Source organism: Drosophila grimshawi, unplaced genomic scaffold (assembly GCF_018153295.1).
Source record: "Drosophila grimshawi isolate 15287-2541.00 unplaced genomic scaffold, ASM1815329v1 contig_1369, whole genome shotgun sequence".
In the NCBI taxonomy this organism is placed as follows: Eukaryota; Metazoa; Arthropoda; class Insecta; order Diptera; family Drosophilidae; genus Drosophila; species Drosophila grimshawi.
Window position 1 is genome coordinate 632,101 of NW_025062891.1, and position 26,112 is coordinate 658,212.

General features: G+C 40.8%; 7 protein-coding genes across 9 annotated transcripts; 4 read left to right on the forward strand and 3 right to left on the reverse strand.

The window, feature by feature from the left end:
• The first annotated feature begins 1,421 nt into the window (after positions 1-1,421).
• On the forward strand, positions 1,422-2,293 carry LOC6559182 (kunitz-type serine protease inhibitor bitisilin-1). The gene has a single exon (XM_001986873.3). It carries the CDS (start codon positions 1,550-1,552, stop codon positions 1,892-1,894), a length of 345 nt encoding a protein of 114 aa, XP_001986909.1. The 5' UTR covers positions 1,422-1,549; the 3' UTR covers positions 1,895-2,293.
• A 4,125-nt stretch (positions 2,294-6,418) lies between these two features.
• Positions 6,419-9,405, reverse strand: LOC6560569 (dymeclin). The gene is made up of 5 exons (XM_001986874.3): positions 9,029-9,405; positions 7,748-8,966; positions 7,181-7,678; positions 7,000-7,122; positions 6,419-6,943 (listed from the first exon to the last, which is right to left on the reverse strand). The coding sequence occupies exons 1-5, from the start codon at positions 9,169-9,171 to the stop codon at positions 6,794-6,796; spliced, it is 2,133 nt and encodes a 710-aa protein (XP_001986910.1). The 5' UTR covers positions 9,172-9,405; the 3' UTR covers positions 6,419-6,793.
• A 251-nt stretch (positions 9,406-9,656) lies between these two features.
• On the forward strand, positions 9,657-11,323 carry LOC6560570 (52 kDa repressor of the inhibitor of the protein kinase). The gene is made up of 2 exons (XM_001986875.3): positions 9,657-10,236; positions 10,298-11,323. Exons 1-2 carry the CDS (start codon positions 9,749-9,751, stop codon positions 10,770-10,772), a joined length of 963 nt encoding a protein of 320 aa, XP_001986911.1. The 5' UTR covers positions 9,657-9,748; the 3' UTR covers positions 10,773-11,323.
• Positions 10,751-14,743, reverse strand: LOC6561132. Its single transcript, XM_001986876.2, has 3 exons — positions 14,556-14,743; positions 14,352-14,424; positions 10,751-11,895 (listed from the first exon to the last, which is right to left on the reverse strand). The coding sequence occupies exons 2-3, from the start codon at positions 14,400-14,402 to the stop codon at positions 11,701-11,703; spliced, it is 246 nt and encodes an 81-aa protein (XP_001986912.1). The 5' UTR covers positions 14,403-14,424; positions 14,556-14,743; the 3' UTR covers positions 10,751-11,700.
• On the reverse strand, positions 13,013-14,345 carry LOC116805110 (flocculation protein FLO11). Its single transcript, XM_032735257.1, has one exon. It carries the CDS (start codon positions 14,201-14,203, stop codon positions 13,142-13,144), a length of 1,062 nt encoding a protein of 353 aa, XP_032591148.1. The 5' UTR covers positions 14,204-14,345; the 3' UTR covers positions 13,013-13,141.
• Positions 14,744-15,249: 506 nt separating the features above from the next.
• Positions 15,250-15,660, forward strand: LOC6561133 (mitochondrial import receptor subunit TOM7 homolog). Its single transcript, XM_001986877.2, has 2 exons — positions 15,250-15,421; positions 15,502-15,660. The coding sequence occupies exons 1-2, from the start codon at positions 15,322-15,324 to the stop codon at positions 15,564-15,566; spliced, it is 165 nt and encodes a 54-aa protein (XP_001986913.1). The 5' UTR covers positions 15,250-15,321; the 3' UTR covers positions 15,567-15,660.
• A 164-nt stretch (positions 15,661-15,824) lies between these two features.
• LOC6561166 (TGF-beta receptor type-1) lies at positions 15,825-25,934 on the forward strand. 3 transcript variants are annotated; one of them, XM_032734176.1, is made up of 8 exons: positions 15,825-16,693; positions 16,791-17,180; positions 19,083-19,200; positions 21,891-22,024; positions 23,478-23,708; positions 23,827-24,060; positions 24,126-24,649; positions 24,711-25,933. In XM_032734176.1, exons 1-8 carry the CDS (start codon positions 16,531-16,533, stop codon positions 24,891-24,893), a joined length of 1,977 nt encoding a protein of 658 aa, XP_032590067.1. In that variant the 5' UTR covers positions 15,825-16,530; the 3' UTR covers positions 24,894-25,933. The 3 variants fall into 3 exon arrangements, with proteins under 3 accessions (XP_032590067.1, XP_032590065.1, XP_032590066.1); XM_032734174.1 differs by lacking the exon at positions 21,891-22,024 and adding an exon at positions 19,356-19,603 and having other exon boundaries at positions 15,859-16,693; positions 24,711-25,934; XM_032734175.1 differs by lacking the exon at positions 21,891-22,024 and adding an exon at positions 20,343-20,485 and having other exon boundaries at positions 15,859-16,693.
• Positions 25,935-26,112: the final 178 nt, after the last annotated feature.

The window sequence follows — 26,112 nt, forward strand, 5'->3', positions numbered from 1 at the left end:
AAACTTTTAATTTGCGAAATGTACAACGGGCCCTGACTTGATGATTTCAATACGCACATAAAGAACGCAGCTAAACTAGAGAGTGATAAAAAGTAATACACAAGAGAGAGAGAGAGAGAGTGAGAGACAGAGAGAGAAAGAGAGACAGCGAGAATGGTGTGAAAGAAACAACAGAGTGAGAGATGGGAAATGTTGCAATTTAATGCCAGGGCAAACGTAAAAACGGCAAAATTATGACCAAAATGAGAATTTAATCGAAATACGTGAGCGGAAAAATGAAAATTTGACTGCAACTTGGGAACGTCTGCCGTTCGGGCCAACTTGCAGCAAGCATAAAATTCCAAGTGCAAGCTCATGCAATTTTTATCATGGCCACAAAAGCAACGAAGACGCAACATCAGCCAGCCAGCTACAAATGCGACTCGTGCTTCCTTATTTCATACACCCGCACTCACACTTCTCCCCCCAACATCCAACACCCAAAACCCAACCCATCCCCATCCCCTTATCCGCATCCATGCGCGTTACCTTAGCGGTCCGCGTGCGGTGAGCATCGAAGGCAATTGCACAAATTAATGCCGCTGGGCGCTGACTGTTGCTTTCCACTGCTCGTTCCCCAGCTTCCCCTCTATATCTGGCCAAGAGACAGACAGACAAGTCTCAAATGAGTCAACAGCAATAAAATTGTTTATTTTATTATCCCAGTAATACTTTGAACGCAGCAAGTGGTTCACTCTTTTCTAGCCACGAATAAACAAGTTAGAAAGTTCTAGTCGAGAGAGCTCGAAGGAGTTACCTGAACCCTGCTATTAAATACTTGTTAAATATAGTTTGCTTAATGTGAAAATATATTTAAAGACATTTATATATATATAAAACTAGATAGGGTTAATATCCACAAATGTGGCTTTTATTGATATCTATTCAGGGTTTGTCGCTAGCTGCAATAGTCTCCGAGATCAGCGTGTTTATACAGGTGAACAGGTGGGCAAGGCTAGAATCAGTCGTTGATTCTGCACAAGATAGAGATATGCAACCTTTTGCCTTTCAAGCAACTTTATTTTTTATAAAAACCTGAGCAGCTTATCAAATTTGTATGCAACAAATTAAATCAATTTTCACAATATATAAATTACTAAGAATAAGTCACTTGACCTACAGACAGAATTAAAATAAAAGTTACCCTAAGTTTGAAGCTTGAAGTTTATGAATTCAACTGATCTGGCAACTCTAAATACATAAGCTTAAGAGTAAGCTAAAAGAGAGACTGACGGAGAGAGAGAGAGAGAGAAAAAGAGAGCATAGGCCTCGTTAAGCCAATTGTGGCCAGCGATCGAAGTTGTGCGAGTCACAAGTCACGTCACGTTCGTGGTATAAAACCAAATGCGAGGCTTGTAATGCAATCAGTAGCCAGTAGGCAGTCGAACGGTGAAGAGCCAAACGAGCAAGTGAGAGAAATCAGTAAGAAGACTTACCAATTATTGTTGCCACCCCCGTCTCGCGTCAGAGCAAGTGCAAATACAAGTAAAAGTGCAGAGTGGAGACCACAATGTGTGCGCCGAGTCAACTGAAAGTAATTGGAGCAGTGACGCTGCTGCTGCTGCTGCTTGTGGCGGCAACGTGTGAGGCACGTCCCATGGATCTGTACGATGATGTGAGCGATTTCTTTGATGCCATCTCACTGGACGATGTTGCCAACACGGGTCGCAACACACATCCGGAGCAGTTCTGCATGATGCCGGCACGCAAGGGCGTCTGCCGGGCATTGATACCACGCTGGCGCTACGATCCGGAGCTGAAGAAGTGCGTCGAGTTCAAGTTCGGCGGCTGCGATGGCAACGAGAACAACTTCTCTAGCTACAAATCCTGCATGGCCACCTGCGAGGGCATGTGAGAGAACGAGCACTCTCGAGAGAAATAGAGAGAGAGAGAGAGAGAGAGAAGTAAGGGGAGTACTGCTGGTCGGCGTTTCCGTTTCCGATTGGCCGGCGTTGCCAAAGGCGCCTGCCTTTAGCGAACTAAAGGCAGCATTTACTTTTAACACACACTCACACACACACACATATACATATATATAAACATACACACATATATATATTTGATCCCATTAAGCAACTGTCTTTCAATATTTGTCTTAATATTTATACAGATTCTTTTAGTTGTAAGTAATTTCATGCTTCATTTATATTTGCACCCCCCAAACAATTTTATGTGTTCTTCAAAAATGTGTTCAACACTCTCCTAGTTCTTAAGTTATTGTGATATATATATTCATGATGAAATAAAGCATACAAAATAATTTTGTAAAAGAAAAACAAAAATGAAAAGCAAATTCTGTGCGTATTTATTTGATCTACACATTTCTCAAATTTATATTTGGGTTTTCTTTTTAGCTCTGTTGAAGAAAAAGTTCTCAAATATATTTTGATATATATTATATGTTCTTGCAACTTTTACATGAATATTTACATGGATATTTAGCCAAGTTTACAAGGAAAAAATCTGGAAAAAAGCTGAAGTCTACAGCCACATATAAAATCATTCAAACATAATTTTAGTTTAATAATGGTGTTATATATATATATATATATATATATATTATGATGGTCGAAAAGAAATAAAAATAATTAACTTGCAAATTGGGTATCGCTTATTAATTTGTTCATATACATTTACATATGAATTTAATTTACAACATATTAACTTCCCTTTATTTAATTTAATTTTATATAATTTAATGTGACTAATTGAAAATTTTTATTTAGCTAAACCTTTCTTTAAAATTACTGAATATTTTAAGTCCACATTAAATAAATAAATAATAAAAAAAAGATATCCTATCAAAATTGTCAAGTCCCTTTTTAAATCGATCTAAAATTGTGTTAGATTCACAAAGACTACAAATTTTAAGAAACTTGATATTTCTTCCGATATTTAAGTTTACTAGCTGACAGACAAATTTATTCAATATTTAAGTTTATTTCGTAGTCAAACAGTTAATCTAGCAAATTTGTTAGCTACAAAAACTATTTTTCTAGCAACAGAAACTTCGAGCATAAAACCAGCTGCAATCAATGAGCTTGAATTAGTAGCCGAGTATTTAAGTCTAAACTAATTTAGCCTAATATATATTATTTAGCTAGCAGCTAATCCTTAACTACATAAACAAATAAAAAGTCAGCAATTTTGACCTATAATTAGATCAGTTGAGCAACTTAAATGGTTTTCAAGTTGTTTATGTTGAGATCATTAACGAAGCCTACTTAAAAGAAGAAAAAATAACAAATGCTTTTGATTCATTTCTAGCATGGCCTGAAGCTAGGCTAAAAAATGAAGGAAAACAACAACAATTATATGTACATATGTACAAAATAAAGACCAGTCCCAGTGCAACTTTCAAAGATTTCACTTGGAAATGGCCCAAGTCGTATGCCGTTGAGTTATTTCTCATAACACTGGACATTCATGCGAATATCGGCGAACAGCAGCCACAACAACTATAGCAACAACAACAACAACAATTATACAAAACGATTGTAAATAAAGCAGATCAATAGCTGCAAAGGTCAGACAATGGAGTCCAATGATGAATGGACAGACAACGTCAATGGATGCCTAGTTGGGTCTAGGTAAACCACTACAAGACGTCATACGTCTGAGGAGAGCATTTTATGTTTATGTGATGGCAAACGTCAAACCGGACCATGAATAATAATAATAAACATAAACATAAACAGTGGAGAGGTGCGAATTTATCTCAAATCGATTGGCAGTAAACATAATTTATCCAAATACCCCGTCTAAGTCTCAAAGCCTTTGAGGCGAAACCGAAAGCGAGGGCAAACCTCAGAGCTGGCTCTATTTTTGAACTGGCTGCGGGCCAAGACAAATGAATGTGCGGGCATTTTGCCATACATATATACATGCCTACATGCATACATATGTTTTGTTTAGCTGTTTACAACTGTTTGGATCAATGACCTATAGACAAGAGGCACAGGTCCAGTTACAGTCATAAGCACAACGCCCAGCAGATCAGTGTTGCCAAGTTGAGCTGCAAAACGGCCGTCTCAAGCGCGAAGAATGCACGGAATGAAGCCAACTTATAAACTAGATAATCATCAATAACTTATGGGCGAAGAATGCCAATGAAAAAATCAATTTAAAAACAAGATAATCATCAATAGCTAATAGCATCTAGTTAACTATTCAACTCAAATGATTTTGATTAAAAATGCTACTTTCCTTCGCAGTCTTTCATTTTGCTCTTGCTTCCGCTACGAAATTTGACATAGCAATAGCAAAGCCAATAGCAGAAAACTGAAACCGAAAAAATTATTTCTAGAAAGAACAAGACTAACTAACTATATATATACTATAACTGTATAGGTACACCAGGAACTCTCTTGATCCGCTTATCTGATACGAAAACTACTACCAGAACTAAGCTGATTTTACAATTAAATAAAGCTATTTTCTATGGTCTGTTATGGATACTTTGTAGATATAGAAATTACGCATATATCCCATTAATTTTCGCATATATCGTTAATAATTAATTTAAGGCCAATAGGCTTAGATTAGATTGTTGCCAATTCGCGGGTTCGATTAATGACTTCAACAACTTGCATGCAGTTTTAGTACAATTAAAAAAACATTTTCTACACTTGGCCGCTAAGTATAAAGTTTTATAAAAAAAAGCCAAATTCGAACTGGCAACACTTGAGCCCGACTCAAAAACAGCCAAAATGCGGGCGCTGTATTTGGATATATATACATATATATATATATAGATACATACATATATATATGCTCTGCTATTATTTTGTTTCGCCAATATTTATGTCATAATATTGTTTTTGTTGTTGTTGTTGCTTGTTTTAATTCACAATGCTGCGCACTTTGCACAATAATTTGTAATTTAGTGCCGCCAAAAAAAAGAGAGGGGCCCCCAACCCGGCCCCGGCCCAGGCCCCGCATCGAGCATATTTGGCGTGCTCACGTTTTGTGCCCAGTTCAGTTCGAGTCCAACCAAGCTCGGCTCAGCTTAGCTTAATAAACGTTTACTGTTTTCATTTTGTTTTTTCTTTTTTTTTCAACTTGCGCATGCGCAACGACTTTTGTGCAGTTTGTTTTTTTTTTGTTTTCGCAATTGGGTTGCGAACTTTGCTAAGCTTCTAGCGAATTCTATGTGGCGAATTGGGCAAGAAATGTTGCCAGCTATTCGAATTTCTGATTGGCAATTGCCAATTGGCATTTGGCAATTGGCAATGCGGGCGACAGAAGTCAATAAACTGTTTTAACCTGCAAAATGGCCAAACAAGCAGCAAATTTAAAAAAAAGGTAGAGGAAAATTAATTAAAATGCGCTAAGCGTAAACCGGCGAAAAAAATAAACTAAGAAAATGCACAATAACAAATTTTCCGCCTTGTACAATAACAACAACAACAGCAGCAGTAGCAAATGCGTTTTTGCTTTATGTTTTTTGCTGTTGAAATTAATTTATTGTAGGCACGTAGTGGCCACAAAACTGCAACAACAAACAACAGCAGCAAAAAGTGCAGCAAATAATTATACAACAACAATAAAAACTAAAGTCATCCGACCACAAAGCGGGCGGGTTTGTGTCTATGTTTAAGTGATGACAACGACAACTACGAAAAGTCAACGAACTTTTTACGCTGGCCGTAAAAGTTCCTTAAAATACCCTGTCAGAGGAATTACCCCGTTCGGACAAGTGTTGTGTAACGCAATATTTGACTGCTTTTGAATTTGCCTAAAAATAACGATTTCTTTGAAGAGATTATGTTTGAGATCGTTTGTTTGCAACTTGTTTTGAAAACATTTAACAAAGTTTGCACGTTTGCAAGAGTATTTCAACGTCAGCGGCGTTATTTGATGGCTTGTTTAATGTGGCCATTGTGGATATTGGGAGAAAAACATGTAAATAAACATGACGAATGCATTGTTATTTACTACTGCTGATTGTACAAATATGCATAATGAGTCGTAAATAGGCACACAGGTTATTGCAAGTAAGTTTCCTGTATGCTCAAAAGCCCCCCTAAATACATATTTAGTAAGCAACTAAACGTGATACTTTCAAGATAAAGAAAAAATGAGAAACAAAAAAGCCCCCAGCAACAAGCGTAGGGGTTTTATCTTGGGGTAAGTACAACTGATAGGAATATTAACAATATTAACTTAATTATCTTCGACACCCATATCTAAATAGAGTGGAAAAATACTTGGCAATTTCATCAACTTTAATTGCCGTTTAATTTATCGATCTTTTTCAGTTGCTAAATACAATAATATAATTATTATAACTAACATACACAATGTAAATATATATATATATATATTTATTGATATATATATATTAATTTGCTTTAATTTATTATATATATATATATGTTTTTATATATATTATCGATTTTGTTGTCTTTGTTGATTAGTATAATCGTTTGATAGGCATTTGGAGCTTAACTTTTCCTCAACTTTGATTTGTTACTTAGCGGTAGCAAAATATGATATTCTATTATGTATTGCGTTTAATCTTAACTGTTTTGCTCTGCAGCCTAGTTTAAGGTATTAAAATTAGCTCATCGATTTATATGTGGATATCAGTAACACGTCAACGTTTGCTATAATTGCTGCTTATGTTTTTGACCATTTTGGCTTCAATTCTAGTGGATTAGGTGAAAGGGGAAAAAAAGCAAATCGTTTCCAGCGAGGAGCAGAAGAAAGGTGGCCGGTAGGGCGTCGGGGGTGGGGGAGGGTGTGGCTAATATTAGCAGGCAATATCCGTAGTAATGCTCTTAATGCTCTCGGAGCTGAAATGGACGCAGCCGTATTTACAGACCAACGTCCACACATATGGAATGAAGAACTCCTCGGGCGCATCCTCCTCAACATATTTAAACTTCAGATCGGGGAATTTCTGCAATGTAAATCGATTCTTATTAACAAATCTGAATGGTATTGGATGGGACTTACCCGCAGGCGATCGCTGGACCATTGGCTGGCACCTTTTGATATCACCTCGAGCACCTCATTGACACCCAGCTCGCCACGCTGCTCCTGCACGCGCTGCAGTCGCGACGAGAAGAAACCAACCACCTGCGGCACAAATCATATCGATTATATATAGATATATATATATATATGGCATACGCACCATATCAATGTTTTGTATGACATCCTGGAACGCATGATGACTGCGGAAGCCCTCGAAGACGCTGCGCTTGTAGAGAAGCGTATAGACCAAATTGGGACAGTAGACAAGTTGATTCGTTAGGCAGGAGTTTAGGATTTCCAGTACCATGCGCAGCACCTCCTCCAGTACAGTCAGATCCTGCATCATGTCCTCGGGCGTCGTCGATACATTCACAAACACTGCACTATCCGCCGGCTCCTTGAGCTGGGCATCCAACCGCGTATGCTTGCGCGCCAGCGTCTCAAAGAGCGACACTAGACGCTGTGCCACATACGGGTGCAGGGCACGGAAGTGGCCGGACATGTTGGCCAGTGCAGCCAGGCAATTGGTGTGCAGATACTTGTCGCGCATCTTCAGCATGTTGTACTGAATGGTCCGTATGACGATCAGTATCAGGATACCGCCCAGCGATATCTCCGATATCGTGCGCTCCGTATACCAACTGATGTTCTTCAGCAGCTGCAAAGGCAAGCATTTTATTGATATATATATATTTATGCTATATATGAGAATAGCAAGCGAACTTACGATTGTGTGCACATTCTTGTTGAAGCCCTCGTCCTCGCTGAGGATGAGCAGGACGATGAGCGACATGTAGATGTGATGGGAATTGCTGTCGGGCGCATTGTACAGCGTCTGCAGAATGGGTATGACCAGTTGTTCCAGATCCGGCTGTTGCATCACGAACCGATAGAAGCGCTCGTTCCGATGCAGCAGCAGGTAGAGCAGCAGCGTCGCCTGATCGATGGTCACAATGCGACACAGCGTCTCGTAGACGGCGGAGAAGTCGATCTGAAAGGAGACGGCGCCGTTGGCTTGTTTGGGCGAGTCCTTGGAATCGGCGCAACCAAACAAGCTCGCCCGGTATGCATTATCCTGAGCGGTGCAATGATTAGTCAATATCAGGATGAGCAGCAGACTTTGATTGGCCAACGGATAATGGTTGCGAAACTGCTGCGACAGTTCCTCGCCGGTGGCGTTGCTCGTCTTCAGCACATCCTGCTGCTTGCGAAACGTCAGAATCGAGAGCAGCGATTCCGCAATGCCGAAGACAAAAGAGCCCGCCGAAGTGGAGCCGAACATGGTGTGCGGTACCTCGACCATGCGTGCCACAAAATGCAGCAGCGCCGACATCAGCACATTCGCATGCTGGCACTTGTAAATGGTGCGAAAGACAATCGATTTATCTGTGGGCGGCGGCTGCGGCTGCTGCTGCTGGTGCTGCAGCTGCTGGGCGAAGAGATGCACGGAGAGCAGCGTGATCAGCGTATTGACCGACTCCAGATGCAGATGGTAGGTAAACTCCTTGACGGGTATGACGACAATCAGATTGACCAGCGCATCGATGAACGTCTCAAACTTGGCCCCATCCACAATGATAGCTGCCAGCGGCGTCTGATGTTCGCTGGCCTCAATGGCAATGCTCGCCATTTCCGGTGGCTGGTGCTGCTGCTGTTCCTCTGCTGCTTTGAGCAGCTCGGCGCTGGGCATTGCCTCGAAATGCTGCAGCAGCTGAAACTCGGAGCCCGTCTCATTGATGTATTTGATCAGGGTGCGTATGATGAAGAGTGCATTGAACGTTTGCCACACATGCATGTTGCTCTCCTGATCGGAAAGCGACAGCAGTTCCGACGCCTTCTCCAGAAATACTGTCACCAGCGAGCCAAAATTGCCCGTCTTCAGATTGTGGCCAATAAACGATTGACACAGCGTCTCCAAGCGCGAGTCCAAGCTGAGCTGATCCTGGCTATAAATGAATATTGTTAACTATCCACTTTGCTGACGTATTTGTTGTTAATTATTGCCTACCTGTTCTCCGGCATCACAATGTTGTAGTTGAGCAGTCCGTTCCAGTAGGCCTCGTCATCGTGCGCTATGTGGTGGCGCCCCACAAAACGCTGAAGCCATTCATTTGACGCCAAGTCGGCATTTCTGCTGACGTTTATGCCCATTATTTTGTTGTTTTTTTTGTTGTTTGTTTTTGGTGTTTGCTTTTGCTTCCAGCTGCTGTGGCTGCTAGTGCTGCTGCTCTACTTAGCGCATTTGTTGCCAACTTCTGGGCTTTTACCCTTTTTTCCTTCTTCAGTTTACAAATAACAATAATATTCCGAGTTGGCACCAGGCACGTCACCCATTTATTTGTATGACTTACTTTTTTTCATATGTTTTTGATGTGCCACACGCGCATCTTTTGCAACACTGCTCAGCAAGTGATGGCAGGTTGTGGTTCAAAAGTTTCGTTCACGTACGAATCAGTAAAGTTGTATATATAATTTAAAATTGTTTACATATTAATTTGTTTATTAATATAAATGCCAAAAATAGTGCTCGCATTTTCTATTCATTAATTTAATGTTAATTGTCATTTCCTATTTCCGATTTAGTTTAATAGTTCCTTTTCGAGCAACTAGTTCGATAAGCAGTCTTAAAGGGAACTAGTTGATTTGTGCATTGTACAAGACTCGTTCACTTAAGTGACGTCAGTTTTGCTCCTTTTGATTGAATTTGGCTTTAAAGGTCCGTTTGAAAATGACTTGCGCTGTTGCAGATTGTACAAAGCCAAAATCTCGAAACCGTTACTTTTCATTTCCCCAAGATGCCAAATTATGTGCTAAATGGGTGCGCTTCTGCCGGCGCCCAGACACAATAGACACAAAATTGGAAAAGATATGCGTGGATCACTTTCAGGCCGGCGACTTTGAAAGGGATTTGCCCTACGAGCTGGGCGTCTACAGCAAGCCACGCCCACTAAAACTGAAGCCCGGCTCTGTGCCCAGCGTGCACCAAAACATCAGCGATGGCATTGATCGGGATTACGACGAGGATCAGCCAACAGAAACGTGGGCAGATAAAGCGAAGCGGAAACAAATTGTGGATGCGCTTCTAACGGAATACGATGAAGATCAGGCACAGGATGAAATCGCTGATGATGACACAGATGCCAGCCAGCCAGCTGAGGAAATCGTGCAGGTGATGGTCGATGCCGAGGACTACCTCACAGAGTTAGAGGATGAAAAGTTTGTATTCCTGATAGATATTTATTTAAATAGAAACTGAATTCCAATTGCGTTGTTGCAGTACGACTCTGAGGCGTGAGAATTTCAAAATGAAGATCACCGCAGAGAAGGATGTGGCGACCATAAGCAAGCTGCAAGAGCAATTGTCCAAGTCCAATGAGCGATATGACCAATTGTTTAATCATCTGAGGACCACCTTTTCGACGGCCCAAATACAAAAGTTGCAGAGTGGCAAACGCATTGTTTGGCCCCAGCGAGATCTGAGGGAGTCTTACGAGCTATATGCGAACTGTCCACCTGTTTACAACATGTTGCTCCAGCGGCGCTATCCACTACCATCGCAGCGGACACTCCAGCACTGGGATGCCACGGAGCGACTGCAGCTGCAGCTGGAGGAGGAGGAGGAGGAGAAGGACCACGTTGTTGAGCACGTGGATAATGAAGAGCAGACTGAGCAGGTGGAGCAGCTGGTGGGCTGTGAATTTATAGAGATTATAGATATAACGCATTTGGATCATAATTACGTCAGCAACTGACTGTGTCTGGCTGTGTTTTTTATTAATATCATTTCGAATTAGAGTGCCTTTTTATGAAAGTAATTTATAAAGTGCTTTATAAGTGAAATATTAGATTAGCCGTATTTAATATGGAAACTGTTATAGTTAAAGTGTTCTGATGATAATAATAAGTTTAAGAATTAAAGCAGACAAGGACTAATTTTGATAATGCTTTTATTTAAAATCGTATTTGATTTAATTAAAACTAATACATTTGTTGGATACTGCTGCGCACAATTGCAGCCCATAGTTTGGCAACATTTACTATCCCACGTTTGCTTTTGTTATTATAATGATAATAATGAATTTCAACTTAGTCGTTTCTTTGCATGTTTAAATTTAGAATTTGAATAACTAAAAATATATATATATATATTCTTGTACATATATTTATATATGTATATATTGCGACTTGTTAACACATATATATAAAACTAAAGAGACATAACGCCAACTTAGGATGCTCTTCAATTATAACTCCATCATCATCTTCAACAGTATTAGTATCATCATCATTATGATCATTAGTACACAATTAACTATCACAATTTGTATTCCTTTTTTGTTGGCATTGCGCAACCGTTGCATTCATGTGTGTGTGTGTCTGTGTGTGTGAACAAGAAAATATATACACATATTAAATAGATACACTTCTCAAAATATGTATTGTGTTTAGGATTCCATTCCATCTCTTCTGCTCTCCCTCCCTCGAGCCATGCCTTTCTGTGCTGTGTTCTGTGAGTGCATTTTTTTTTTGGCTGATGACTTAACTTAAAACAAATATACACTACGATGAGAATGGGAATGAGAATGAGAGAACTGAGAATGAGGGAACTGAGAATGTGTGGCATCTACACAGGACATGGCTCCAAATGGCTCCTAGTCAACGTTGTCGTCTTGTTTGGCTTTAAAGCTTGCGCAGAGCATTGTGCTTGGTGTTCTTGTTGGCCAATAGCTGCTTCAGGCTAAACGAGGAGAGGGCAATCCCGAACACGGCCAACATAGTTGCGGAGCGGGTCACCACCCGATTGGGCGACGACGACGAGCGGCCACTAAACGCATGGCTGCTGTGCGTCGAGGCCTGCGCGGACAGCGGCGGTGCCTGCAAAATAGATAACAAAAATAATAAAATTTAATATTGCGAAAACAGGTAAGCGCAACGGTGGCGCCTTATCAGTCTATTAGACTGGTCTATTTTTAAATTGGCAAATGGGCAGCATTTTGTTGGCCAATGGCCCAAATGTCCGTTTGCCGGCTTCTGGTTTCTACTGCGCAGTGTTCAATTTGGCAACTGGCAACGAAATGACGTCAGTTCAATTGACTGCTAAAATCGCAACACACACTTAACAAACACAAACGCCACACACAATTCCCACGTTCATTCAACTGATTAACAAATTATCACTTCGTATCAAGTATTCGCAATGTTGTTGAACTTGTAACACCCAATGTATAAATATGTGTGCTTGTGTGTATATATTTCATAATATTGGCCGTCAAACGTTTCCCATTTCTTAACTGTATTTGTTAAGGTGGTTTTATTGTTGTTGTTGTTGTCTGTCCAATTAGACTAATCAAAATTGGCATTCCAATGAACATGATAACGGCGCAAAAACTTGGAAACGCGCGGCGTGTGACGTCAATTTAGCACAGTGGGCCGGATCTTCTGGTTAAACGATTCATTCATAAGTATAATTCCTTGATACGTGACACAATCTTAATAGGATTAGAGTCTAATGTTCAGCTTCTGCTTTTTTACCATCAATAATTTGTTGAATTATTATTATTGATTTTAATAATATAATATTGAACTGGAAATGCTTAAAATTTTACTCACGCAGTTTTCAATTTTGTCACAACACAAAAAATGTAATTGTAAAATTTCAGATAGACAATGATATGACATTTACGCATCAAGTCCTTAAGGAATTTAGCGCATTTTAAATGCTGCTGGCCACACTGTGCTCAGTTGACATAAATTCACAGCTTATCTTGATCCACTTGCTTTGACCCGTGTTCCCTTTTCGCTCTCCTTCGGCGATAGATCTGTGATCTGCGCATCTCCTTTCTCTGACGCACACCAACTCTTGATACGAGGCCATCATCTCTCTCTCTCTCGCTCTGTCATTTTGCTCGTTCTTTTGTGAGTTCATTCGACCATTGCTCATCATGCGCTGGACGCGTGCCGCTCACAAAAATACATAATATATTTCATTTTTGTTTTTTTTTTTATAAATAAACCGCATTTGTTTTCATTCTGCGCACCAGCAAATTTTTGATACATATGCGAATTTATTTCGAAATTATATGTAAAAAAAAATACCCAAACAATTCCAAAGTGTTTCCGATTAGAATTGGCATCGTTTATTATTTAGTTCCGTTTCGATCTTCATCTTCTCTCTGCTGGCAGCTTCGATGCGTTCCATCGTCTGCTTCACCATCAGCGTGCTCAGCTGGGCACCTGCTGGTCGAGAGACACCTCCGCCTTCGGACGCAGCACTCGGGCGCCGCGTGCGTCCCTGACTTGCCCGACGACGAATGCTCGGCTTTTCCGGCGAACGCTTCAACGCATTGAGAAACTCCTGGCTGAAGGCTTTAGAGGATGCTGTTGCAGATGCGGATGCGGGTGCAGGTGCGGGTGCGGATGCTGTCAGTTGTTTGCGCACAGCAATCGATGCCTTTTTAGGCATCAGCTGGAAGGGATTCGGCTTGGGTGCGTCGTCAGTCTTTATTTGTACATTGCCTGTGGTACTGGTGTAGGGAATGTTGCCGGATTCGCAAATTGTTGCTGCTGCAACTTGTTGCTTATTCTCTGGATTTGGAGCAACTTGCTCCGTTTGGGAATACAGCACTGCATCTCCTATGGAAATGGTGAAGGGTATGTGGCAAGTAGTTGTTGCTGCTTCTTGTTGACTATTTCCTGGGCTTCGTGCAGCTTGCTGCACTTTACAGCTGGGCGATTCCTCTTTGGGATTCCCGCTTAAGACTTCCGTTTTGCAGCTGGATTCAGTCAGAAAACCTGCCATGGAATTTTTTACTGTTGCGATTGCAGTTTCAAGTTGATCAGTTTGCTTTTCGTCAATACTGTTCCAGGCAGGAGGATTTTGGTTATTCGAGCTGGACTGGCCTAAATCCGGTAGAGATTCACTGTAGCAATCTGAAGCTAGGTCCGTTTTTGGTCCTAGCTGTTGGATCAGGGTCTTTATAAAGTCATCTGCATCACTATTGACATCCTCCTCTTGTTCTTCTTCGTCGTCGGAGGAGGAGACGAGATCATTGTGTGGCCAGAGGCACTGGTGGGATTCACACTTGAGCAGCTGATCCTCCATGCTTACGTAGAAATAGCGCAGCTTGTGATTTAAGCCCCGCTGCAAGCATTCCTCGCACAAATCGCCCACTTTGAGCTCCATTGTTGTGGGTGTGTGTGTGTTTGTCTAGTGTGTGTGTGGGACTTTCCGAAACGTGCTTGGGAAATTTTAGGTTTTCTCTAATTTCCGCTTAATTTGCATTTTTTTGCAATCACTTTTTGTTTCCTCGATTTGAGTGCGAATTGCTCACCTGACTGAAGGTTAAACGAAATGCGTACAATGCGACATTAGTTGTTTTCATGGTCCGTTGCAGCAATTTTAATCTGTAAACGCAAACAATTTTCGGTTTTTTAGCAGACCTTACATAATACGAAATTGATTTTTCACTCTTTTCATTTCTTTTGTGTGTTGGAAATGTCAGCGTGAAAGTCACCGATAATTTCTAATCACTTACTTTGTGTGTGTGAGTTAATTTAAAGTATTTTTGCGTTGCTCCGTCCGTCGACGTCTCCTCTATTATGCAGTTCCGAGTGTTCTGCGTTGAAAATATTTAAATGCGTTAACAAATAAAAAGCAAATAAAATTCTCTAGCGTGCAGCTGACACCGTCTGACAGGGCTGCAGTGGAAAAGAACTAGGGCGGAGTGCGTGTCCGCGGGAGACAAAGACGAAACACGAATCAGCACGAATCACGAAGTGCATTGTGAAAATATGCCAAGATATACTTGTCCTTTGCAAGATATACTTGTCCTTTGCAAATGGCATTCAAAAGCTTTTGAAATATTGATTAATTAAAGATATATTTTTTAGTATTTGTGCTGAAGTAACACAATTCAACACGCGCCCATCTCTAGGCAGAACATGCGATTTCATTGTGATATCTGGCAATGCTGTTGCTTTGTTTACCTTTTAGGCTACATTCTCTTGCAATATACCAAGGTGACTGGTAATGTAGTTAACATGTATAATTTATATATTTTTCGAGAAAGGCAGGCATTGTATTATATGCTGCTAGAATAAAAATTAGTCCCCATCAACTTATAAAATTTTGTTTAATTTTTTTTTGAACAGCTGTGTAAACGATACATACATATATCTTATTTGCACAGAAACACACGTTTACCAACACTTGGTTTCTCTCAGTCAGCAACTCGCTTCAAAGGCATATTTCATAATACGGAACATTCGATTTTCGCATTTCACATCAGAAACAAAAAAGAAATGGTTCTTTCCGAGGGTGCTAAAGAGCGTTTGGGAGTCGTTGTGGACCTCGTTCAAACCACATTCCACTGGGGCTTTGTACCAATGGTCCTCTATTTAGGTGAGTCTGCCTCACAGCACGTGTGGCAAGAAGAAGCAGCAGCGCTGAAAATTTTTATCATTCATTTTGTATTCTAATAGGATTCTCAAAGGGTGCAGAACCCGGCATGCCACCACTGTCGATTCTGAGCCTCTTGTGGCAATAAGGAGCATTAAATTGACAAATTATTTTGACGTTGACTTCTTGGCGATGTCACAATAGGAACAGTTATGAATAAATAAATTTATGTTAAACCAACAGTCAAAAATTTATGATTCGTACAAATGCATTCTTGACGCAAATGTATTTAAAATAATAAAAAGGAGCGAAATTTGCGTTCAGTTTCGTTAAATGTGTTTGTGGTAGCACTGGTCGTTCGCTGGGTGGCAACGCCGTATGGTTAGTATTTATTTTTTGCTAGTTTCAGCATATCTAGCCTAATTAAGAACGGCCACACTGTTTACATCTTTCGCAAAGCATTCGCACAGAGACAAGTTTTCCGTTGATTTCGTTAAGCAAAATTGCATATATAACAAGTAAATAACAAAAATTAAAGCAAACACAAACGTGCATCGTAAAATACAAAGTGCTGGGCATCATTGTAAATAAGTTGCAGTTGCAAAACAAGCCGCGCAAGTGCCAAACTCACGTGATGAAAATACGATTGAAAACCTATCCATAAAAGTGGGAGGGGAATGAATTTTTCTAATTGGATTTTTGCAAGAAGGGAACGAATTTTTCTGTTCATTTCTATGTGCATTTCATAATAATAAAATATGCTGCGTGCCAACTGCACACAAAATGCCAAATGGCCGCAAATAGTGCCAAAACAGTGCACAACAACAATATTTAATCGCGCTGCGGCAAGCGAGCAGAGCGCGAGGCCGACTCCGAGTCCTACACAATAAATGCGCAATACAAAGCAAATTAGTTGCCGCCGTCTGCAGTCGACGTCGACGTTGTCGTCGTTGTTGTTGCTGGCGTCCTTCCTTAAATAGTTCTTGTTTGTCGTCGCCGTCGTCGTCGTCAACAAGGAGCACCAATACATAAGCAAAAGCTCCACACAGACTTTGAGCCAGCGCACTTCCGTGTGTGTGTGTGCCTGCGTGTGTGCTTATGCGTGCGTATGCATGTGCGTATGCGTATGCGTGTGTGTGTTTCTGTGTATGTGCGCGAAAAACAAAAGAAAAGCGAAAACAATAACAAGAACAAAAGCAGCCCCAAAAACCAAATTCAAATTCAAAATGTGGCCGCAATTGCTTTGCATCCTGGCGTTGCTCAATTTCGGCTGCGGTAAGTGTTATGCCACGATAGTCAACACCTCCCAACCCCACTCTCCCTTCAGTTCCCATAACTAACCTAAATGTTGTATGTTCTTCTTCGATTGCAGCTTCGCCAATTGAAATTGTCATAAATACCACAAATGAAGCTGCACCAAAAGCTGCACACAAATTGCAGCAAGCCGCAACAACAACAGCAAAAACAATAGCAGCAACAACAACAAATGAAACAGCTGGCGATTATCTAACTAAATCGTCGCCGCCATACGCTGATAACAGCAGCCATGGCAACAACAATACGACTAATAATAACAGCAACAACAACAGTAACAACAACAACAGCAGCAACAACAATAACAGTGCTGTCAATATTCAATTGTCCGCAACTGGCGCTGGCTCATCTGCAGTAGGCGTCTCTGCTGCCGCCGCCGTCGCAGCTGCCACTCAGCTGCAAGTGTCGTTGCCCACTTACGCGCCACTGCAGAATAAGAAGCACGAAAGTAAGTTCGCAAGCTCAGTAGGGCTCGATCAGAGTGTGCGCGACAGCTTGATACCCTGTATATAGGGGCAATAGAGAGAGAGCGATATATAGAGATACAGAGCGGGGCTTATAAATGTGGATAACAGCTGTTAACTTTACATAATGCTTACTTTGCATAATTTAATGCAGGTAAAGACAGAAAGAGGAATAGCAAGTACGTAGTACCAAGAGTAACTCAGAGAGAGTAAATGTGAGAGTAAAATACCCAGCAGCGAAATGAGCCCATTACAAATTCGATTCGTATTCTATACCTTGTAGGTGGTGTAGCTCCGAATCCATACCACAACAACAAATATACCAATATAGATATATGCAGTATATGTTTTTTAAATGTAGTTATATATTTCTATATTAAAAATATAGAGAACATACTATACGTATAACTTTATGACTTATTCTAGGATATTTAATAATTTTAAATATAATAATAATAATTAAATGCATACAAGAGTATTACTAGGTAATGAATTGCATTGCATTCATACTGAATGCATTCCGTAAGGAGGAGTCATACACTGCTTAAGAGAATAATATCTGAGAGGAACGCAGAGAGAGTAATTGTGAGAGTGAAATAACGGAATGAGTGAAAATGGAATAGAATTTCAATATCATTTGTATGCGGGTATGATGGAATCTCTAAGCGCTACTTTCAATCACAAAAATCACGAAAAAAGTACAAAAATTAAAAATTTAAGCACGTTGACTATATATACCCGCTTTGGCCGTTTTCAAGGAGTAGTCGTCTCAGCATACGTCGGACAGCAGACAAAATGCGGCTCAGAAGCGGGGCTCGCGTGACTTTCACACCTCAAAAGTCGCAGCTCAACCTCCATGGAGTTGAGAGCCCACCGCCTGTCCGTGTGCCTGTCCGTTCGTCTGTCCGGTAGTCTCCGTTTCTGTGTCTGTCCGCACTGAACTGTCTCTGACACGTCTCGTCGCGTGACGTCAGCGCGCGCTCTGCCGATGTCAATGCGCTGTGCTGCAGACAAACCTCTCAGACCCCTCAGACCCACACCCCCCACCCCTCTACCTTTCCCCTACTCCACCGACTCACTCACTCATTCACTGACTGACTGCAGCAGATTTGCATGCAATTCCAGTTCCACCCCCGCAACCACAACAACAACAACAACGAGTCAACTGCATTTGCAACTGCAGTTAAACAAAACTGGCGCGCAACGTCTGCAGCGACGTTGGCAGCGACGTTGACTTCGTCTGGGTTCTTTATGCTTTCCGCTTTACACTTGTCTTCTTGTCGTTCGGCTTTGTTGTTATTATGCTTAAGGCCTCTTCTGCGTGTGTGTGTGTCTGTCTGTGTGTGTTTTTTGTTGTTGTTTGTTTTCTATGAAACGCGAAACCTGAGCTGTCGCCCACTTTCTCATGGGCATGGCATGCTTAAGCTCTACCTTCCGTCTCCACAATGTCTGCGATCGCTGAAGAAAAAAATCAATAAGGCAGCGAATTATGATTAATGAAACTTTAAATGAGACTGTCAGCGACTTGCTAATTGGCCCAAAAGCGACGCATGTCAACTAAAGATCGAGTCGAACTAATTGGGCAGAAACTTATGGGAAGTTGAAAGAAATAAAGCATTTATTTACCAATAACAGTAGTATTTCAGAAATTTTTTTTATACTATAGTTTAGAAATATATCAAGATTATAGATTATTTATTAAATTTTGAAAGACTTGCGAAAATTTTTAATATTTTCTATTATTAAGAAAAACATTTTTAAAGTAAGAAAATTCATTCCAAAATCATTTATCGTGTCAGCAGTCGAAAATTACTAGTAGTTTAAGCTTATTCTCCGTCTGAGATTATTGAGCAATTTCTCATGATGAAAATCACTTTCGTTTGCAGAAAAGATCAAATGCCATTGCGATATCTGCAAGGATTCGAATCACATATGCGAGACGGATGGCTATTGTTTCACCTCTGTGGAGAAGGACACCGACAACAAGATAATCTTCAGTTTCCGGTAAGTGTTTCAAATGCAATTTCTCCTCAAAACTATTGTCAAGTGCATTGGGCTACAACATCCCACAAAAAAAAAAAAAACAATTTGTTACACTTGTGAACACTTGAAAATTCCTACTCCACTGTGGTGTGTGTTGCAAACTGTGTGTCGCGTAGCTGCCTCAACATGTCGCAGAGCTTCCCGCCGGGCCGCTTCATTTGGTGCAACGAGGGTCGCCATGGTGGGCCAACAGCCCGTCCAGCCGCCCGTCGCGGCGGGCATGCGTGTTGCAACGATCGTGACTATTGCAATCGTCAGCTGCGACCCGTTATCAAGTACTATGCCCTCAACACGGCTGGCCAAGAGTCCTCGTCCTCGTCATCATCCTTGTCGTCGTCGTCCTCGCCCGCGGTTATCTACGAAGGTGCGCTATTTGCTGTGCACGTGTTGAATTCAATTCAATTACTGATCCCGCCACCCGCCAACTTCCACCCCGCCCCCCTGTCCAATCTTTCTAAACTGCTGCTCTCTGTCTAACTGCCAAAAAAAAAACAAACAGAAAAAAACAAAAACAAAACAAAAAAATAAATACCGCACGTCGTTCGTTCCAGTTGCTTTGTTCCAGTTAGTTTTCGTTTTCTGTCTCTGTCTCTTCTTCACATGCTCGTGTTGAGTTCGACTTGAAAGTGAACCTAACCCAAAAAGCACTCTACTAAAACCCACCAACAACAACAACAACAGCAGCAACTACAACAACAACAGGGAGTTAAGCTCCTGGCAACTCAAGTTTTTTTTTGTTTCTTTATATTTTTTTTTTTTTTGTTTTGATTGCTATTAACCAGACTGAGTTTCAATTAGCAACTGGCCAACAACAGCAACAATTATTACTAATTTGTTCCATCTCTCTCTCTCACTCTTTTTCTATTTCTTTTTTAATGTCTTTCAACCGAACGAAAAACCTTTACAAAAAATACCGAAAAAAAAAATACATCTGCAACGCGCGCACTCTTTGCCTTCTGCTCTCTGCGCTCGCTCTCTCCGTCTGTGTCTGTTTGTTTCGCTCGATGCCGATGCCGTTTTCCCTTGCTCTCTGACTTGCTCTCTCTAATAAACAATACACACACATACATGCATATTTACAAATCTTCCATATCGCTGCACAGTTGCCTCGATAAACGTTACGAATTGCACCGCGAGCCGCTGGAATGCCTCTCGAGTCGCAGTAAATACGATACGTATAGAATTAGCTGTTGTAGTAAGGATTTCTGCAATAAAGAAGAGCTTATGAAGAGGATATTTGAAACAGGTACAGCAAAATGCAACAAGTTTACAAAAAAAAATTAACAAACAACAACTACAACTACAGCAAACAAACAAAATAATTAAAAATAAAAACAAACTATTTTCTCTCTCTCACTTTATAAGAAGCTATTTGGTTTGCACTCTTTTTTTCTTTTGTACTCTGCACAACAACACTCTATTTGTATGCACAACAACAACAACAATATTAATAATAATTACAATATTTAATTCAAATAACTATAATTTTATTTCGGTTTGCACAACACAATTTTGTAGGCACCATTCAATTTAAATAAATTTAGTTATCTGTTTTGTTATTGGTATTTGAGTCTAGTTTTTAGTCGTGTTCTTTAGTTGATTTCTCTTTTTTTCACGTTACTTGCTGCCTTGTCGCCTGTAACTCTGCTTCTCCATCTATCAATTGTATCTCACTCTCTCTCTTTCTCTCTCTGTCTCTCTTTGACTATTCTAACGGCACACCAACAACAACAACAATAGCAACTACATCTACACCTCTATCTATATATATATATAACCAATAAAATATGTAGTTTTTCAATCAACTTTTGCATGCCAAATAATTTCGTATACTTTTCGATTGTAGACGCTTAAAAAATTACTCAATTCTGCAGCTATCGTAGTAAGTAGCTTTATTTTCTTGTAAGGTGTGGCTTCAATTTCTGCTCTGTGGATATGCAGTAGGTGTATTCAAGACTCGCAATTCGGATATTGTCTTCGTAAGCGAAATGCGAATGTTTTGCTATTTGTTTATCTAGCTAAGGTTGGTTTTAACTGTTTGAGTCAAAATGTTCAAATATGTACGTGCAACCCCTTCTTTGTCGGCGCCTCTGGGTTATTTTCTCTGCTGTTGCTTTGATTGTTCCGCCTTTTCTTGTATATAACTGAAATTGGGTAATTTTTAACTCTGTCGAGAACATATAAAATATGTATTTTTATCCTGCTGGTATTTGCACACAGCTATAAACATAAATGCGCTACTGCCGCTGTCGAAAATCCCACTGCTGCCCTCCCATATAAAAAGAACCCCTTAAGACCACGCCTCTGCTGCACACTGCTCGCTGCGCTGATGCAACAATTAGTTCCTAAGTAGACAACAACAACAACAACAACTGCAATTGCAACTATAACAACAGCTGCTTATCAACTGCACAATGCATCAACTACAAACAACCACAACAACAATAAAAACAACCCCCTTTTGTTTTGCCATTTGTGGAATAGTATTAAAAAACAAATTTTTTATCGCCTTACTAAGTAGTAACTAAAAATCTAGCCTATATACTATAAACTCTACTCTACTATTACTAAAAAGAAAAACAAGAAAAACCAACAACAACAACCAAAAAAAACAACAATCCAACTATATATGTATGTGTGTATGTATGTAGATGCCTACCCCTAGAAAGCCAATTACCACCCGAAGATCCCGCCTGGTGTCATGGTAATACACCGACCTCCTCCACAAAATGTTGTCCAGAAGATTTTTGCAATACACGTGAAAATTACAGTGGTGTTGTACCAGGTGAGAGTTTCTAAAAACACCCACACCACCTCATCCCCCCTCTCCAAACCACCTCCTCCACTCAATCTCCCATATCCACATCCATACCCATATCCATATTCATATTCATATCCTCCATTCACAATGCACTCCACAAAATCAGCGGGCACATTTCGAAAAAAAACCCTTTCTGCGACACGCCCATGTCATTGCACCGCATCATTTGCGTGTTTTTTTAGACAGAAATTATTGAAGCACTCGCAGAAAAACACAAATACACACACACACATACATACACTAATACAGACACACACACACCTGTCACACTGTCGCTGCGCCCCTCTCAGCCCCACCTATTCGAGAAAAAAATAAACAGTCATCTTGGTTTGATGGGATTTCTCGTTTTTGTTCCATTACACATATACACACACAAACACACACACAGACGCACCATTTGTGTTGTTGTTGCGTATTTCACCTTGTCTCGTGCGTTGTTACTCCTTTTCCTTCCATCCACTTGTCGTCGCTTGCTGTGTTTCTAGTTGTCTGCTGACCTTTCGCATCATTCATATTGACTTGTTAAAAACACGACGCACAAAAGCCAAAGGAAGTAGGCAAAAAATAGCGTGAGCAGCAGCAACAACAACAACAACTGTCTCAAGGGGGCTCGCCAACAACAAGAACAAGAAGAACAACAGCAAAGAGTATAAGTCGTCATCGTTCCAGACGTCGCTTTTTGTTTATATTACGCTCGCTCTCTCTCTCTGTACCCGGTCTGTCTGCGGTATATTCTGTCTCCTGTCTGCCGTCGTCGTGCATTCATATTCATTCATGTGCTTCGGCTGCATTGATATGCAATTTTAGCGACGCGTCGCTGCCTAACGGCTTCATTCCATTCATTTATGGCCGCATTTTTATGTTTTTTTTTGCCGTTGCTGCTGCTGTGTGCAGACTATTTTTTTTTGTTTGTTGCTCATCTAAATATTATTAGTAGCTCTGTGTTTGCTCATTTGCACTACTCTTGTGCGTGTGTGTGCGTATGTGTGTGGGGTTCTTTTTTACATGTGTGTGTGGGTGTGTGTGCGAGTTTTCAGTTTATTTCTCTGTGTAGACTTTAAGTAAATCGCCGCAAAGTATACAAAGGTTTGTAAATATCTAACTACCAAAAGTCATAAGCAGGTTAGTGAAAAATTAATCCAATACATATATAACATATACACACATAAAAACAACAACTAACGGTTAGTTTGCAAATGCACCTTGGGTATTTTTGTTATTTTCGTAATTAGTTTTTGTTTTCGTTTATGTTTATGTTTATATTTTAATCAATGGCTTGATTTTGCATGTTGTCTTCACTTATTCACTAACTTTCTGGCATTTAATTTTCCATTAACTCTCACGCTCAGCTTTTTGCAACTCTCGCGCAGCCTCTCAAAGGCAATAAGTCAACTAATCCAACTTGTATTCTAATTAGATTTCCTGCCCAATAAGACGCTAAGTAGCTGGGAACTGGTCGCCTTCATTGTGGGCTCCACGCTAATCATCTGTGTGTCGGGTACGGTGGCCTGGTATTATTGTCAGCGCCGCAAGCGTTTGGCTAATGGTCGACCCTTTGCCAAGGAGGACTCTGTCTACGATCCCATCCTGAATGGCAACACGACGCTGCATGACATCATTGAAATGACCACATCCGGCTCTGGATCAGGTGAGGAGTGTTATCTGTAATCCAATCTATCAACTAGAAACACTTGAAAATTACTTTACCACTTAACCAGAATTGTTATTAATTCACTTTCTCTCTCTATCTTTGCTGCTTCTCTCAGCTGGTCTGCCACTGTTAGTGCAACGTTCGATTGCACGCCAAGTGCAGCTGTGCCACGTAATTGGCAAGGGACGCTTTGGTGAGGTGTGGCGCGGTCGCTGGCGTGGCGAGAATGTGGCCGTCAAGATCTTTTCGAGCCGGGAGGAGTGCTCCTGGTTTCGCGAGGCCGAAATCTACCAGACAGTCATGTTGCGTCACGAGAACATATTGGGCTTTATAGCGGCCGACAACAAGGGTGAGCTATAAATGTTGCAACTGTGTGGCTCAACTTAAAAGAAAATCCATTTTTCTCCACTATAGATAATGGCACCTGGACGCAGCTGTGGCTCGTCACTGACTACCACGAGAACGGATCGTTGTTTGACTATTTGACCACGCACACTGTGGACACGAACACAATGCTAAATATGGCGCTGAGCATTGCCACTGGATTGGCGCATCTGCATATGGACATTGTTGGCACACGCGGCAAGCCCGCGATTGCACATCGCGATCTCAAGTCAAAGAACATACTGGTCAAGTCGAATTTGAGCTGTGCCATTGGCGATCTGGGTCTGGCGGTGCGGCATGTGGAGAAGGATGACTCCGTGGACATACCGTCCACACATCGCGTGGGCACCAAACGCTATATGGCGCCCGAGGTGCTCGACGAGAGCATGAATGCCCAGCACTTTGATTCGTACAAGCGGGCGGATGTGTATGCCTTCGGCTTGATACTCTGGGAGATAGCACGTCGCTGCAACATGGGCATGATCTTTGAGGAATATCAATTGCCCTACTGGGATGCTGTGCAGCCCGATCCCAGCATTGAGGAGATGAAAAAGGTAAGCAAATATTATATCCCTCATAATGTGTATTCTATATTAAACTGATTCCCTTCCGCAGGTGGTGTGCATTGAGAAGAGCCGGCCGAACATACCAAATCGCTGGCACGCCTCCGATGTGCTGCACAACATGTCCAAGGTGATGAAGGAGTGCTGGTATCCAAATCCAGTGGCGCGCCTCACCGCGCTGCGCATCAAAAAGACGCTAGCCAGCATACGTGTCGAGGATAAGGTCAAGAACTGATTGTGGCTCTAGTGCGTGGCCCCAAAATTGGAGTGCGTGTGTGTGTGTGTGTGTGCGTCGCACCTATGTAACCTGTAACCTGTAACCTGGCCCCGTGTTACCTTCAAGCAAGCGACAAAGCAGCAAAAACAAAAATTCAAAACTAAGCTAAATCCAATTAACAAAAAAACAAACAAACAAATACTTTGTATATATATACTTAGGCCAAACACATACCAAACGCCTCACAGCTTGTCCGCCCCCTCGTTGCCTCAGCTCCCCGCCCCATACATGCTTGAACTGTGCTCGTTTTTAAATATGTTTTGCCCCAATATATGCTTTTGTACATACATCTTTCGTTGACACATTCGGCTGAGATTCGTAAGGCGTTAAGCATTGCGGCGCGCCACAAAATCGATGCACTGCCAAATTGTGCTAAAAAAAAACCCAAAAAAAAAAGAAAACTAAAATAAAACTTAATCTAATAAGGGCCTAAACACATAATACAAAACATACATAGGTATATTTTTTATAACCACTGTTCACAAAAATATTGAAAGTAAAACAAACTATAAATACAAACAGTTAAAAGACTTTGCCAAGACTGAGCAGCAGTGAGAACAGCAACACACATTAACAAAATACAAGAAATAAATAAGGAATACCCATAACAAGTTACAAATTCCACAAGGCAGGCAACTTTAGGGCTGCGATTATATCAATTATAATCATATATATATATATATATATATAGATATATATACCATAGCAATATACAAATTTAGAAATTCGTTTATTGACAATGAAGAAATGAATTCAACATTTTTTAGGCGTTTATCGTTGACAAAATAAACTCAGGAACTCACGAATTACAACAAAACAAATTTGAGAAGCAAAACGAAAATAAGAATTAAATAAACATATATATATATATATATATACATATGGCGCGCCGCCTGCTGCATGCCACGCCAAACCCCACGCCCCTGCCTACCCCCCGCCCCCTCACAACCCACTCCTATGCTGTTGCTGCTGTGTGTGCGTCTCCTAAGCTAACTATACATAAATATACACACACATCTACATACACGTACGTATATCGGCTGGCTTTAAGTTCTTCTTAAAATAGGTTTTTCTATTCTATTCTATACTTCATATATTAAAACATTGTTTTTCATAGCCATAAAAGCGACAATTTTCTTAGTTCTGTTATAACCAAAGCTTGTTCTTCCTATTTTTA